General features: G+C 33.7%; 2 protein-coding genes across 2 annotated transcripts; both read right to left on the bottom strand.

The window, feature by feature from the left end:
* Nucleotides 1-5,945: 5,945 nt before the first annotated feature.
* On the bottom strand, nt 5,946-7,022 carry LOC104886898 (RING-H2 finger protein ATL67). Its single transcript, XM_010671431.4, has one exon. It carries the CDS (start codon nt 6,747-6,749, stop codon nt 6,126-6,128), a length of 624 nt encoding a protein of 207 aa, XP_010669733.2. The 5' UTR covers nt 6,750-7,022; the 3' UTR covers nt 5,946-6,125.
* An 8,677-nt stretch (nt 7,023-15,699) lies between these two features.
* LOC104886903 (uncharacterized) lies at nt 15,700-16,723 on the bottom strand. Its single transcript, XM_010671444.4, has one exon. It carries the CDS (start codon nt 16,531-16,533, stop codon nt 15,871-15,873), a length of 663 nt encoding a protein of 220 aa, XP_010669746.2. The 5' UTR covers nt 16,534-16,723; the 3' UTR covers nt 15,700-15,870.
* Nucleotides 16,724-17,598: the final 875 nt, after the last annotated feature.

Below are 17,598 nucleotides of genomic sequence, written 5' to 3'. Positions count from 1 at the left end.
TGAATTTGTATAAACCAGCCTGTTGAGAGCCAATAGCCTGAATTTCTTTAGTTGTAGGGTCCTGAAATTGATAAGAAGAAGATGTGAAAATAGCAAGCAAATTATTTTGGGATAACAACTTGCTAACAGAGAGAAGATTGTGTGTGAAATCAGGAATAAGTAACACATCTTTCAAGATGATTTTAGCAGTAAGATGAACAATGCCAGTAATGTAAACAACTTTAGTTGTACCATCTGGTAAACCAACTTTGATAGGTGTAATCAAAGATGTAAAAGAAGTATATAAACTTCTATCCCAGATCATATGATCTGTGGCCCCAGTATCTACAATCCAAGCAAATTTGTCATGAGATTGTGAAACTGAATTAACAGTAGAAACAGACATAATACCTGCAAAATTCACAGATGAAGTGAATTCAGAAGGGGCTTGATGAGGTTGTCCTTTCACCATTTTAAGCATTTCCTTGTAAACAGCTTGTACTAGAGCAGAATCAACTTGAGCAGAAGGTTGATGTGAATGATTAGAAGGAACAATATCTAAAGGAGTTGCACCAAGACATTCTCCAGTAGTATCTCCAACATGTGCAGCTAACTTTGAAGTAGAACTAGTAGGAAGAGACTTGTTCTTCATGTTAAGAAACCATTCTGGATATACACCAGTCAACTTGAAACACTGATCCATGGTGTGACCAGATTTTTTGCAGTAATCACACTTCCTACTAGCCTTGTCATATTTAATCCTTTTACCATCTCTCCTCTCAGGTTGAGAAGGATGAATATGAGCATTATTATGTTGAAAACCAGACTGTTTCATAGAATTAAATGCACTAGTCTGTAGAGAAGTGTCTTGCTGAATATTCAGTCTAGTTTGCCTTTCAACTTGTAACAGCATATAATAAGCTCTATTTACATTAGGTAAAGGATCCATGCTTAATATGTTTGTGGTAACAGTGTCATATCCTCTATCTAATCCAACTAAAAGCTGAATTAACTTTTGTTTCTGATCAGCAGCTAGAACTTTCTTTAGAATACCACAAGTACATTGAGCTAAAGCACCACAATCACAATCTGGAAAGCCATCTAACAATTGTATTTCATCCAAACACGTTTCAATTTGGAGTAATATTGAACTATGGAATCTGAACCTTGATGAATAGAGGAAAGATGTTTATGTAATTCAAACAATTGTGGTGCATTAGATTGGCCATACCTTTCAAGAATCTCTTCATACAACTGATTGGCAGATTATTGAAGAATGAAACCTTCAGCAATTAGTTTATCCATAGAATTCAATAACCAGGATTGAATCATGTAATCATTGCACATCACTTTTGTAATTCTTCAGAATCACTTGGAGGTCTTGGAGTTTTCCATCAATGAATGTTAACTTGTTCTTAGCTCCTAAAGCTAATCGAATTCCTCGATTCCAGGTTAAGAAATTATCTCCATTGAGTTTATGTGTACCTAAATGCTGATCAGGTTGATCACCAGAGCCTAGGAAATACTTATCAGTATATCCTACAATGTTATTCTGATTTTGAGAAACAGAATTAACAGAAGTTTCCGTCATTGTTAATGAATCAAAAAGAATGGAAATGATAAGATCAATGAAAATTGATGCAAGAATAAGAAGAATTCAAGAATTTGAAGAAAATTTCTGGAGATTTAAGAAGAATAATCAACTTTAGAAATGTTGATTCTGTAGAAACGAGAATTTCTGGAAAAAAAATGATTTCAATTTCACAAAATGAATGAAATTGATTCAAGAAAATCGAAAAATCTTCGATTAATGCTAAGCTCTGATACCATGTAAGATGAACTGTATCATCTTAGAGAGAGAAAATGTAACTCTCAAGTATTTTGTATTATCTCAGAATGATATTTACAATCTATGAGAGTATTTATATGCTTATTTACAAAGAGTAAACAACAAGCTACATAACAAACTCTAACCACCTTCTAACCAACTTACTAACAGAATGTAACAAACTATTTACATTAGTATATACTGAGCTACAAAGTTGTCTTGGACGATTTTAACAAATTTTGGGACAATATTTAACCGTCTCCAAAAACTATCACTAATTGTTGCTAGCAGGTTAAGGAGACCTTATTAGCTTCAACTCCCATACTTATTAAAATGTCATGGTATTTAATTGGACCTAAAAGTAAGTTTTAGGCCCAATGCTTGATAAAGCTTGAAATAGATCCATGCGCTGAAAATATAATAATCCAAGAGAATGGGCTTCATATCTACTAAAGATGTGCTGAAGCTCTGGACGAATCCAAAAAAATGGGCTTCATATCTACCACAGATAAGCTGAAGTTATGGACTAAAGTTTTATATTTTACGTGATTTACTTTTCCGACCAAGGGCCTTTTCCTGGGTACAAGAATTTCCAACCAGGTTGACTACATTTCAGTAGTATAACTAGTATGAATTCTAAAGTCAACTTAAAGTCTACTATTGACCCATCTGAAATTTTCCCGCTTATTTCGTATTTTCACCCGCTTAATAAATACTCCCTCCATTTCATTTTAATCTACACACTTACACTTTTCACGTATGTCAATACAAATTGGAGAACAAATATCTTTAGTTTTGTATTTGTAAAAATTATAAAAAGTACATATTAATAAAATACATGTTATGATGAATCTAACAAGATCCTGCATGACTATATTTTCATCCGTGTATAAATCACAAATGATGGTAAAAGTGAAATTTGTGAATAGTGTAAAATGTCAAAGTGTGTAGATTAAAATGAGACGGATGGAGTATGGGTTAAGCCATACACCCAGGAGTCCGACACAGATTACTACTCTCTCTTTGTTTGTCAAGGATCAATGATTCAATTCTGATTGATAATTACTTCCTAAAATATAGTGCTTGTTTATTTTTTGTACGGATTCCAAGATATATCTTTGAATTTCAATATCTTTGATTTCGTATTAATAAGAAGATATAAAAAGATAATTTTTTTTGTAGAGAGCACTTATGGCGGATGATGAGAATTGATTCCAAGATCTCCTGGAATCGGGAGGAAAGCTCTAACCATTTGAGTATAACTCTCTAAAAAGTTGATATTATGAAATTACACATTGAGGCGAACCTAAAGAAAGAAACAAACACTATATTTTTTATGGGGGACCCATGGTAAGATGAAGGATGACAAGCCGGAACTTCTCACAAATTAACTCGGCCTGTGGTTTGCGGGAAGACACTTTAAAACTGGGGGGATGCCGAAATGGTAAGGGGCAACTCTCTCCTTGCCCTTAGTTGCCCCTAGTGGAGATCAAACCCCGAACCTTGAATTTGAAAGGTTCTTTACTTACCACTAGCCAAGCTTAACTTGGTAAGTCTTTGCACATATACATAATGATACACTTGGTATAATTCATTTATTGAAGTAAATCATTAATGTACTGTTGTTTTCTTGATTTTACGTTAGTTACTCATACATATTCAATAAATGTCATTTATTTATTTTCATTTTAAAAAAAAAAAATCAAGATTTTATTTCAATAGTATTAATTCTTTATCACAGTAATTTTTTTCACCAAGTAAAATATTCTACACATAAACTCGGGCATTAACTGTCCAGACCACTCACTAATTTCATAACAAAGTAGTACTTGGTCCAGTGGTTTGGTTTGTATTTCACAATTTTGAGGTTGTGGGATCAATCTCCACTAGAGGCATTTTAGGGGTGAGAATTTCTCCTTACCATTCCCCTCTACTCCTAAAAGGCCTTGCCTGCAAACCCGGACTGGGTTGACCTGTGCGAGGTTCCAATCCGATTAGGAGGCCTTCTTACTTTTAAAAAAACTCACTAATTTCTAATTTCATAAGTATTTAAAAAGAATTAACCAATGTGCTCACTATGTTATCGTCTTTCAATAAAAAGTTGTCGGTTTTGTAAGATTGATAGCAAAGATAGAAAAAATTTTGAGTTTAAAAGTTCGTAATTTCTAATTTATTGTTAATGTATTATGCTAATAAAAAATATGAAGGAAATCGAGATAGGAGATCTTGAGATTAGTGTTTAGAGCTTCTAAACCCTTTTTTTGGTGTCTTCAGTTTCCTCTGTGAGAGAATTCTAAATTGAGGAGCTCAAGTGCTACTCTTGTCACAGAAGTTATACCCAATTTCTAAGCTTTTCAATTTTAAAGTCAACTCTTTTCCATAACATGTAAGCATATGTCTCCAATAAGTTAATAATAAAATAATATTATCATAATCTCTGGATCTTCTTTGACTATAGCAGAAGAAACCATACGACGACGACCTAGAGCATACACTGGAATCAAGATAAAAAAATTAAATAAAATGAAAAGGAGGTCAAAAATATAAAATTACTTTCTCCATTTCATAATACTCGCTACACTTTTTATTGTGGAAAGTTAAACGTTACTTACTACACTTTTTTTATGGGCAATAAACTTTCTCTATCTCTCTCCTCTCACATGGGTCCCTTATCTTGTTACTCTCTACCTCTCTCCAAAAATTGTCTAGGAGTCCGTGCATTGAGAAATATAGCGAATAATATAAAACGAAGGAAGTTTATGCTCACAAGGAGAAAACAAAGGATATAAAACACATAAACATCACAATCGGGTATAGTTCCAACCAAAAAAATAAAAAGATATAATACAATTATTGAATAGAAGAATCAGAATATCACAATTGCACATGATTTGATATGATTTGATTTTATAATAAAAATAAAGAGTATAAAACCGTTCTTGTATCACTTGTATACTAATGCATCTCACAAAAAGTCAATTGCAAAAGAAAAGTATTTCATGTCCCATGATCATAATTCATGCATGCTATTGTAGGAACAAGAAGTTAGATTATGCAAATAGTAGTTCATATGTTGTACATGGTTTTGTACTATGCATGGTATAAGAATGTTCCAACAAACTCTCTTTGCCACAATTACCATGTCAATTATAAATTTATTGATCAGCTTATTCAACTATATAACATTGTGAACTTCACAAATTATTGCATGCGCCAAGAAGTTTTCGTTTGTAAGCTCCATTAATACGAGACATAAAAAACTTTCAACAACTATCTATCATCTTACTTGCATGATCTCGTATTATATAAGTGTTGATGTGAAAACACCGTGGGAAATGCTATAACGAGTATGCAATGTAAGTATTGCACAATTTTGAACTGATTTCAAACTAAAACAGCGAAAGCTCGTCTAATTAAGTAAATTATAATTAGCATACTTAGAAAGATTGTTACCAATTAGATATACCTATAGTCCTATACCAAGAGTAGTATGTAGTTCCTTCTAATTAAGACCAAAAATCTACCATTATTCAAAGCTCCCAACTTATGAACAAGAACAACCTAATTCTAACCATACTTATTGTTTCTCATAATAACACCCTATAATTAAGACTAATGACAGAATGAACAATCTTTTCAGAAAGGAACTTAATTTGAAAAAATTCCAAATCAAAAAAGGAGATTAAAGAGGAATTAAAGTCAAAAAAAATTGACTTTTTTTCATTAGTAAGCATATATTCCATTTCAATCATCTCAACAAATAATATACGGTCAAAATCAAAATGTTCTGATTCTCATACACAAAAAATCGCAATGATGCGATGGTCATATCATATGGAATTTGCTGCAAAAGGAACACCAAATGACCAAATAAGAACACTATTAAACTAAAATAAAGAATTCTTTTGTCATTCTTCTTTCTCTTTTTTTTTTTTTCTCCTCTTCACCTTTTTCTTTTTCTTTTTGTTAGGAATATAGAGAACAAAGCATCTCACACTTTAGGACAGAAACCACTGGATTTCGAGAATGGAAAAAGTTGAATTTCCGCTATTTTGAAGCTTTATTACTACATACTTCCTCCGTTTTAAACCATTTGCAAAACTTTGATAAGAGAACTGTTTTCGTGTTGCGAGTAATATGAAACCGAGGAAGTAGAAATTTGCGTACTTCGTATTAGATAACTACTATTTAGATAAAATAGACAAAAAGAAAGAAACAGTAAATCAACTTTGTGTTTACATCTGCTCTTGTTTGGATCAAATCAATCAATCACACAGTTTTCCTAGTACCTAAAAATGAAGATTTACAAAGTACAAAATTAAGCAGAAGAAACGACAGTAGACCTACGACGATTATCAGCGTACTGAGAAAGGGGGACAACCTCAGCTAACGGCGTAGAAACCGGCGTAGGTAACGGAGAATTCCGACAAACAGGACAAGAACCGTTAAGTTTAAGCCAAGCATCAAGACAACACAAATGAAAAAAATGCTTACAATCAGGCATCATCCTTAACATCTCACCTTCTTTATAATCACACAAACAAATTGAGCACATCAAATTATCACCATTACTATAATAATTATTATTATTATTATCCTTACTTTCTAGATTCTTCTTAAAGAATTGAAACTTAGGGTAAGAATTTATGACAGCACGATCAAGTCCAACGACGCCGTTTGAAGCTCTGTTTTGATTTTCCTCGTCGTTGTCGTCGTCTTCAGCGACAAAGATGATACGAGGTACGATGATGGCGTTGGAGTTGTCGGAGACATGTTGGCGGATGATGCGGCGGCGGTTGGCGCGACAACAGATGTAAGAAGAGAGGAGGAGAGCGGAGAAGAGTACGAGGAAACCTAAAGAGATAGCGATGGCGTAGCCGAGTCCGAGGTTTTGAAGAGAGAGAGTGAAGTGAGGGGAGGAAGGTGGAGAAATGGCGGACATTGGAGGAGAGAGAAAATAAGGGAGAGTTTCATTTTTTAGGGAGAGAAAAAGAGAGGTGAGATGTGGAAGAGGAAAAATTGATGAGTTTGAGGGAGTTTAATTTTTTTAGGAGAGAGAAAGAGAGAGGTAGGTGGAGAGTCCAGTTGCTGCATTTAATTGTTGGTTTGGGAATAGCGATGCCCATTTAATGGGGGGTGAGGGAGGGGAGGTTGAAGAAATGAATTAAGGGACTAGAGAGTTTGGTTTATAAAGGTGTGACTTGTGAGAACTAATTAGGGAGAGAGAGTGAATGAGTATGGAGACTATATACAAAATACATGCTCCAATCTTACCCATATTAATATTCGACATATTTGAGCGGGATTAAGAATTGGGTTTGATTCAAGTGGTAAGTTTTCCCGTCTTTCCTAACAAGGTTTAAAGTTCATTTTTCATTCCAGGCATTTGATTGGGATTTAAGGGGGGAAGGGGGAGGGGGAGAGGGTTGGAGGTGTCTGACTTGTAATGGGCCTCTGGGTGGGGACCTTGTGCGAGGGCAGCCCAAAGGAATTTTTCTCACCAACTTTTGAAAAATATTCGAGTGAGATCAAATTCCACTAAAGGTATTGTAAGGGTATTGTTTATATAATTGGATCGGACTAACCTGTGTGAAATTCAATCGGTCCAATAGAACACTTCTTCATTGCACATGTTTGAGTCTTATAGTATGTATAATGTTCTCGTGAGTACATAGGGTTTTTTTATTTAGACCGGCTCTATTGGTTATTTTACACAACATAATGAATCAATTCTATTACAAGCCATGACTATTAAAGGGTATGGATTAGTAGTCTACCGTGTTTAAGGTCGCATCACGTATTAATGCACATCATTTATATATAACTAAGCATTGGGAGATTTAGGATTTACGTATGTGTTGTGTATTTTTATCAATATTTTATATATACTTTTTTATTATTACTTTTTAGATTAGTAAAAAGAAGGATTGTATTGGTTTGTAAACTTGAACGATTCAAGTAATTAATCAACCAGACGCAACTATATAGACAAAGCCTTTTGTGAAATGAGAATAAAGGAGAAAGGGAATCTCCACCCCAAGAAAAACTTACTTCATATCCTTTTAGTTATGGATAGGTTCCTCTTAAAATATATTTTGAATTCTCACCGACTGGATAATTTTGTTAATTTGCATTCCAGTTTCGGTTGTTTTATGAAACTATGGTGTAAGTGACTATTTTGCTAATCTAATCCCTAGTTTGTGTTAAAAAAGATTTGTTTACATAAGCAGTTGAAATTTTGTATTTGTTTTATTAAAATTTTATGATTGGATGAAATGCTTAATTGAGATCTTACACCATACCAAATATGTAGAACCCTAGCCTCCCTTCTCCTTTTCTCTCTCTAAAACCCTAGCCTCCTTTACCCATTCTTCATCAATTAGGGGGCAGCCATGGATGTTTTCATCCATGGTAAGCCCCTTTTTCCCTTTTATTTTCAGTTTTTAGTTCATTTTCTTGTTTTGTTCAATAAATTAGTATCTCTTTATGAGATTTTCTCAAACTCTTTTATGGGGTTTTTAGTTTCTGTTTTGGAAATCTCCTTCTCCCCTATGGGAGTTGTGAGTATGGTTCTTTTGTTTTTAGGTATGAGAAATTATTCTCATTGGTTGAAGTTCGAGACTCAACATGAAGAATTAGGGTTTCACAACTTCTGTAAAATTATGGAAGACTATTGGAGTACGTTCATCCCAAAATTTCCGCATTTGCAGATCGTATGCCGAACCAGAGCGAACTCACAGATTGCATTGCTTCAGATGAAGATTTTTATTAAGGCAAAATTAAGTCAAATCTGCGATGTTTACATTTCTAGGATGATATGTATTTCTATTAGAATTTTGTGTTTTTCATAAATGACTTGTAAGTGCCGTTTGGCGAAATATTAATGAAATCCCTTTTCTTTCAAAAAAATAAATAAATATGTAGAGACTTATATAGCTAAGTATGTTAGGAACAGTTTTATAGGGTTTTTCTTATTACTCAGTAACAAAATCATTAGAAACTAATTACAGTAAACTTAATATGTGTGCCACAAACTGAAATGGCTGGAGAGGGAGCTTCCTCTATTTCAAGTGGAAAATGATTGAGTTTGATTACTAATAGCAAAATTACCAACCATAATTCACCAAACAAAAGTTATGCAAGTAGACTATCAAAGTGACCAATTTGGTTTGTTGCTTTTTAGACGAAGAGAGAGATAAAAATATGCCTTACATAAAAAGCTATGGTGGCACTTTATACCGATCAAAGTGGTGGGTGAGTAGAATGGCAGGATTTAGTGATTGACTAAGTGTCTCATTCGTCATGTACTCGTTGCCGTTTGTTATGCACATTTGAACCCGACACACTAGCTATAGTATCATATCTTCTTGTTTCGGTTCGGAATTCAGAGGGAGGGAGGATAAGCAAACAATAATTCTTTTCTCGCATAAATAAATCTCATAGAATATTAATTTTCATTAATTAAAGTTATATGATACTCCTTTTATAATTGCTGAACAATAACATCGAAAACAAGTCTAACAAAGACAAATAAAAATCTTTAATTGAATAAATAAGAACCTAAAGATTTAGATTTGACACTTCGGCATATTCTCGAGTCTCCATACAACTTTTCATGAGTGTATTCGACGTTCCATAAATTTGAGAAGAAAATTGTTAAAACGTACGCAATAAACGAAATATTAAAGAACAATTGATTTTAAAAAAAGTATAGCGTAGTTCACTAACAATGTACTATTAGCTACGTCCACATGCAAATTAGAAATAATTTTCATTACGATTTTTCACCATATACCCCTCACAAATTTTAAAAAAAATCACCATATACCCCAATGTTTTAGATATTAACCATTTTTCTAACGGACTTTAACTCGCCATTTGCGAACTTTGCCATTATTAACCTAATTAACCCCTCCCTTCACCCTAACCCCCTAACCCTAATGCTCTAATTAACCCAACCCCAGCCCGTAACCCTAGTGTCCTAATTAACCTAACCCCTAACCACCACTGCCTCCCCCGCCCCATTTTTGTGGCAACCCCCCAGATCGCAAGCCCCTACCCCCACCCACACCCCCACATCCCCCTACCGCAGATCACAGACCGCAACACAATAATTCTGATCCTACTTGAAAACATTGGTCTTCCGACTCTAGAATTAGAAAATGGCATAAGAGAATGGTATTGCAAAATAAAATCCTTACACAATCATAATATTTACAAGGAATTTTTTAGTGTTTTTTTTTAAAAAAAATCACTAATATGTTCTTTTTTTTATTGTAATAATTATCACTTTGGGTAGTTTCATATTTATTGGAACAATTCCACTTTTGGTGAAAAAAAAAACAACAATTGACAATATTGCCCTTATTTTATCTTACTAAAACAATCATTAATTACTCACTTTGCTTCATAAAGTTACTTTTACTTTATTAAAGACGACTTCTCTCTCCAACTTTAGTTAATTTTTTTTTGGGTCCCTTTTTGGGAACCCGTGGTAAGATGAATTTCCTCTGGGTTGCCCTCGCACAAGGCCACTCATCCATTGGCCCAACAAGCCTCAACCCCCTCCCCAACAATATTGAAATTTTTGCTTCCACTAAAATTTGAACCTTGGTCTCCCATGTGTGGGAGATAGAAAGCCATACCATTAGATCCAAGGGTCATTGGTAATTTTAGTTAATTAAAGTGATACCTTTATGCTAAAATACATACATTTTTCACTTCTTTAAAAACCATGCTCAACTTGTTGTCGCAATAGAAAAAGAACAAAGGAATTACTACTTTGTTTATTTTATACTTCCTCCGTCCCAATAATATAAGTCATGGTTTTGTTTTTGTACGGGAATTAAGGTAAAGTAGAATTTGTTTTATTTGAATAAAAAGATTTATTTTTATTGGGAAACACATACATCGTTATTTTATTTTTAACAAAAATTAAAACTGAACATTAATATTGCATTGTTTAATCTATAGAGGAGTTCAATGGGGTAAAAGATTCAAATTTTTCATTAATAATGGTGCATTGGAAGCTGAAACTATGAAGACATTTTGGAAATTAAATTATTTTCATGAGAGTATTTTGGACATAATTATTGATTGAAAATAGAAATAAAACTTATATTTTAGGACGCTTTATAAAGAAACAAGACTTATATTATGGGACGGAAGGAGTATAAAATAAAAAGTTGAATCTCTAAATCATGTTTTAAATTTATAATTTCTTACTATTTACTTTGCTTCCAAAATAATTTTGGCCATTTCCTAATACACATTCAAAAATCTCTAAACAGAATTGCACCTTTCCTTATATCTTTGGTGGTGGATGGTAGTAGAGTCAATGTCATACATTATAACGATTTATGAAATTCAACATAGAAATTATTATAGGTTATACCACTTTAATTTTTTTTAAAGGTAAGGAAAATGCGCCTTAATCGGATTAGAACTTTGCACAGCTCAATTCGGCTCGAGTTTGCAGGTAAGGTACCTTGGGAGTAGGGGGAATGGTAAGGGGAAATCTCCACCCCCAAAATGCATTTAGTAGGGTTTTACCCACAAACTCAAGATTGTGAGATACAAACCAAACTTTTTTTTTTGACGGGAGATACAAACCAAACTACTAGACCAAGTACTATTTGATATAAGCTACACTACATGTTATAAACTCTTCTACATTTTTATAATTTATAATATAGACTTACACTAACATATACAACATACAAGTACTAATTTTACAATTGACAACCCGGCCTCGTGATAAAACTAGAGAGAAAGAAATCAATAAAAGTAAATGAATTCATTTTAAAAAAATTATCGCACTAACTATATTTATTACGTGTTCCAAAACATGGTACTTGATTTCTATTTTTGGATGTTCAAAGATATAATGATTGTTTTTATTGAAATACATCTTTTTAATTAAAAGGAGTATTATTTTGACTCTTTCATGACAAATATCAACCCTTTAGTTCTAAGCATTTTATGGTTAATAATATTTTAAATAAGCTATAATAGTATAGTGGAGTGATTGTTAGATCTCTTTCTATCATACTTGAGGTTGTGAGTTCGAATTTTCAGGTTAACAATATTTTTTTTCACTATATGAGAAAAATGTGGATAGAATGTTTTTTTTTTTTTGACGTGGATAGAATGTTGTTGGATGAGGGATGGTGACACGTGGTACATATACGTTTTTAGGAACACTTTTTAACTAGTATTTGGGCTCGAGCGTTGCCCCAGGTTAGTATTGTGTTTCCAAACTTGGTATGCATGTTTTTTCATTTCCACTACAATATATTGAGGAAAACTGAACATTTAAAAGATACATATATAATAATGTGGACACTGAAAGCATGATTAAAAGTTGATTGAGATTGTAATTGTGTCATGTATAATAGCAAAAGGTCACGTGTTCAAATCTTATTGCAAGTTAATTTTACTTTTGTTAATTAACATGACTTATATACATATCGGACAATTCTAGTAGAGTAATAAAAGTGCCACGTGACGTGTATAGATTAATGTAATGTGAAAGCATGCTGATGTAGTCATGCACTCATGCGTACACAATCAGTACAAAGGACAAAGAAGCCCATTTCTTGACTAATTTTGAAGTTTGATTTTTTTTTTTTTTTTAAGAGGTGGAAATCGAATACACACTCTCACAAGTCACACAAACAGTTCCAAGTCAAACATCGAATGTGGACTCCTATACGTACTACTACAGAGGAGCGAGGATCCATCCCTTTCCCCTTATTTAGTTTCCCATTTATTGGGCCTTGACATGAGCATTTGTGGTCACATTCTGGTTTTTCTGGATTAGTTCCTTGCCTTTTCAGTGGCCAACTATGGTGCACGGAAACAAAAAAAAGGGATACGAAAACTACATAAAAATGGGAAACAACATATTCAAATATATGAAAAAAGGAAACGGCTAGGAAACGACGAATAAAAAAATTATATGATACAAACTATCAACTTAATAAATAATAATTTTTTTTTGAGGGGATAATAAATAATAAATTAATACTTCATAAAAGCTTGATTTTTATAGATAAGAAAGTATAAATAAGCCAAATACATTTTTTTTAGCTAGAAATTAAAGAAAGAAACTTGGAAGGATCCCAATTAACGGGCCACCCTCAAGCATCCTCACGGATGTTTTTGAAAAAAGCAATATCAGGAGATTCAAACCAATAACAGAGATTAGTAATGGAATGGCCATGATGTGCCATCCAGTCGGCTGCAAAATTAGATTCTCTAAAAACATGTTGAACATTATAATTATCAAATTTTCTCAAGTCTTCCGCTGTATCATTAATAAGAGCATTAATAGACCATGGAATTTTACATATTCTTTTGATAGCTTGAATAATAGAGAGATTATCAGATTTATCACCCTCAATAGTAATATTTTTAACCCCTAGAAAGAGAGCTCCCCTAACACCTTCTCTTAGACCCTAGGCCTCAGCAACTAAAATAGAATTATTATCAGCAATGGCTTTAGCACCACCAAGCAAAAGATTCCCCATAGTATCTCTAATAACAAAGCAATAAGCTATACTACCATTCTGCAACTTATAACCATCAAAATTAAGTTTAACAAAATCAAGATGAGGGGGGAGGGGGGGGGGACCAAATAGTATTAGGCCTAGGCTTTTTAGCTTCTTTAATAGCTTGTTGACTATAACCCAAATTGGAAATATTAGAATCGGAACAATCTAGATTATGCATATAAGCTTTAATCATAGCCCCTAGTTTGGCTGGCGAAAAGCTTTTCTGACGAAATGTGATACAATTTCTAGCATACCAAATAAACCACCAAACAACAACATAAAAATTGAGGTTCTTAAGAGTCAAACTAGACTTAAGATTGAAAAAGTAGTCAGTAAAAGAGAGATCATTATTATTAGTAGGAAGGGAGGAAAAATCCCATTGCAATTAACTAATTTTAGAGAAGCTAATTTTGCGGGAGTGTTGGGAAGAAAGAAACGGGCTATTGGATTTGCGGGAGTGTTTACATTATTGCTTTCATGTTGTTCTTTTTTCATCTTTTCTCATTATACAAAAGGGAAACATCATTTTTCCGTTTATTTACCGTTTCTCATAAACTTTCAAAAACAATAAACATTTTCTCATTTTGGACATGTTTTTATTCATTTCCAGAGCGTATCACATGTGTGTCATGTCGAATCTGGTCTCGAAAACCTGAAATTATTAGATCAGAGGCGTGTCTGTGCTTCATGGCTCAGGGTACTAAATGTTTATGTCCCCTGCTGATTTAATGAAACTTATCCCACACATATTGTAGATAGGGGTGAATTTGTTCGGATAAAATCCAAAATTTAATCCAATCCAATCCGAATTAGTAATTCGGATCGAATTTGAATTGTGTTGTGTGGATTCATATTGAGATTTTTTTTAAAAATTGGATTTTCGGATCGGATTTGGTTGAGGGTAATTGAATCCAAAAATCCAATATAATTGAATAGCAATATGCCTTGTATTATTTATCTGGATTTGGGCTTAAGTGGTTAATTGATTTTTTTTTTTTTAAAAAGCCTAGTCCATAGCCCAAAAGACACAACACTTCAACTGTTCCCCTAAAACCATAACTGCACTTAAATTTACATTTCCTAAAATCTACTAGTGTGAGTTTTTAAAATTGACATATTTAATATAAGAATGAATAATCTTAATTTTATTATACACCTTATATATCATATGAATTCTATATCTATAAAACCAAAAATTGGAAACTGATAGTGATGTCGAATGTGTCACAAATTAGTGAAGTAATTCAATTAGTAATTCATCAAAAATAGAACACTAATTAACTTACTAACGCTAATTAACTTACTGGTTAACGTTAGTAATTTGAGTGTCGTTGGCAATCTAGTAGTCAATATATATCGTTTAAGAACATTATTAAAGTACTCATATTTTGTTATGTACATAGTTATTGAAAAATCATACTATCGAGTCATTATAATTTGGCATCCAAATTTGTTTGTCTCATATATATAGAGTTTGAAAACCCGAGCAAATAAACTTATATTTTTCTATAGTTTAGTATGAAACTAGAAAACGCGAGTAAATAAACACATACACTTCGAAATGCGGATACAAAAACGGAAACGGGAGTTCATAATGACAATCTACCCGTGAATGCTGAAATGTGTAAAATTTTCATTTCTACCACAAATACACAACTTCCACGAAATTTCCACCTATGCTAGAGTTTAGAGATGTAAATGGATCGGGTTCGGGGCGGGTGGAGCTTCACCCGCATCCATCACCCGCTACCATCCGCACCACCCGATCCATCCATCACCCGGAAAAATCACCACCCGAATCCATCCATCCATTTACTTCCGGGTGAACGGATGGATCGGGTTATAATCGGGTGAAATTACCTCAAAATAATGCTAACCATAAAATTTCAGAAAAATAAAGTTTCAATCGATATAACCATAGATCCACAACCACAATTCAAATTAAGTTCAAAATCACAGTAATTTGCATATAAAAATTAGGAAAATTAGGTTGGGCATTGGGCTTTTAGATTTGGACATTTAGTTGGGCCTTGAGGATTGGACCCAAAAAATGTTTTTTTTAAATAAACGGGTGATGGGTCGGATTAACGGGTTGGGTGATGGATGAAAATTGTCCACCCGAATCCGATCCATCACCCGCATCCGTTAATCCGTCACCCGTCCACCATCCGTTTAAACCGGGTTTTTCACCCGTCCATTAGGACGGATGGACCGGGTGACCGAGTGGTCCACTGGATATTGCCATCTCTACTAGAGTTACAATTTTAAGGTTTTAAATTTAAATTTATATATACTATCTAAACTGTTCAGGATTATTTGAAATTGTGATTTGTAGCCTTAATACTAAGCTCGATAACGAAGGTTATGATAATGTCTTGAATTGGTGTCAAATTAGATCACTTTTTTTTTTTCGTGTTTTTATTATTTCGAGTTTCTAGAAGTCCAAGAAAAAAAATAGTAGAAACAAAAGAAAACACATCACACATATGTTATTGTACATTGCTAAATTTAGAGGGCAACATGCCTTTTGCAACTCTGATCTTGAATTTCCTGGCTAGTAATATTATAAGCAACAGTACAATTCATCTCCACAACAACATTTCTCTTGATAATCAACAATAATTTCACTCTTCCAGGAACTCTAGTGTAAGTATCCATACTAAACAAGCCAAAACCAATATCTCTACTTAAATTGGGAGCCAAAATAATCCGTTCTGTTATGATCTCAACCGTCACATTCATCCTCATCGTACGCCGGGCCCGGGCCTCACCTGGCGGGCCATGAGCCAACCCGACCATAATTCCCCTATAGTATATGCTCGATGTGGTGTTACTGAATTTGAACGTGGCCCGGTTCGGGTTCTTGACCGATACATCGGCTGTCATCGAGATATTAGACGGCCCGACGGGCCGGAAACCCGACCCACCATTGGTGGTGGTACTTAGGTTGACTTTGAGGGTGATCTTATTTAGTGTCATTATTGGATCCTTCACCTTGAAGATTGTTAACATGAGTATTACAACTATGATGGTTATGATGATTATCAGGAGCAATAATGTGCACATGGCACATAACATAGAACGGGTGCAACACCGTGGTTTGATGGATCGAGTTGGTGTTGGGTCATGGGTCGGGCTTGCTAGTGGGCGGGCCTGGTCTTCCACCACCATGGCTTGATAGTTGAAGTATGTGTTGTGTATAGTTGTATGAATCAAAGCAAGATCAAAAGTCAAACTTGAACAACTTGTAGTGCGCTCAATAAAATGGTGATGAAAGGTTGGGAGTATTTCTATTTCTTTTGGAGGAGTGGTTGAACTTTACATGAGATTGATTTTTTTTTTCCTGAATCTGGAATCAAACTTGATATAATGAATATATTTCTAAACTTGGTGGCTGGTGTCCTGGTGGTATAAGATATACTTCCTCCGTTTCTAAATAAGTGCAACATTTGCATAGTGTTTACTATTCACAGTTTGAACTTTAATTAGCTTTGGTGATTTACATTTTAGGAAAAACATAGTCATGTGGGATCTTGTTAGATTCGTCTGAATGTGAATTTTTTTGATATCAACTTTTATAATTTTTACTTATTGATAATTGAAGATATTAATGGTTAAAATAATGCATTGGCAAACGTGAAAACACGAAACGTTGCACTTATTTAGAAACAGAGGAAGTAGCTGATATTGAACCTAGACTACAAACCTCTTTGATTATAAGGGAGGCATGGGTTTTTGATGGTGGGTGACTGGTGAGTATGAGCCGTAGGTGATAGTCTAGTTGGTATTGGTATCATTTTCGATTTCAGCGGTCATGGGATCGAGTCTTACCCCTTGCAAGGAGCGATTCCCAATTTCCTTCATTCCTTGTAAGGGACTTCATCTTACCTTTGAAAAAAAAAATTGAAAGAGTGTTATTACCTTTAAAAAAAAATAGATTTGATAAGTTTTCAGATTAATTCAGATAAATTAAATGCTTCGACAAGTTCTAATAAATTCCAATAAATTCTGACCCCTTATAAAATAAGCTCAAATAATTTTAGATTAGTTTGAATGTATCAATATATGCAATGTACGAATTACATTTTCTCTTTATAAAAGTTCTATTTTTTTTTTATCATACTAGTATCTTTTTAAAGGCATTGTACTAGTACGTACTTCCGTTTAGTAATTAGTTAGACGATACTATTGGTCAGTAGGATTGAAACGGCAGTATCAGATTATATGATTGTAAGA

The sequence above is a fragment of the Beta vulgaris genome, chromosome 1 (genome assembly GCF_026745355.1).
Source record: "Beta vulgaris subsp. vulgaris cultivar EL10 chromosome 1, EL10.2, whole genome shotgun sequence".
Taxonomy (NCBI): Eukaryota; Viridiplantae; Streptophyta; class Magnoliopsida; order Caryophyllales; family Amaranthaceae; genus Beta; species Beta vulgaris.
Note: the sequence above shows the minus strand (reverse complement) of the source record. Positions and strands in the feature narration are given on the sequence as shown.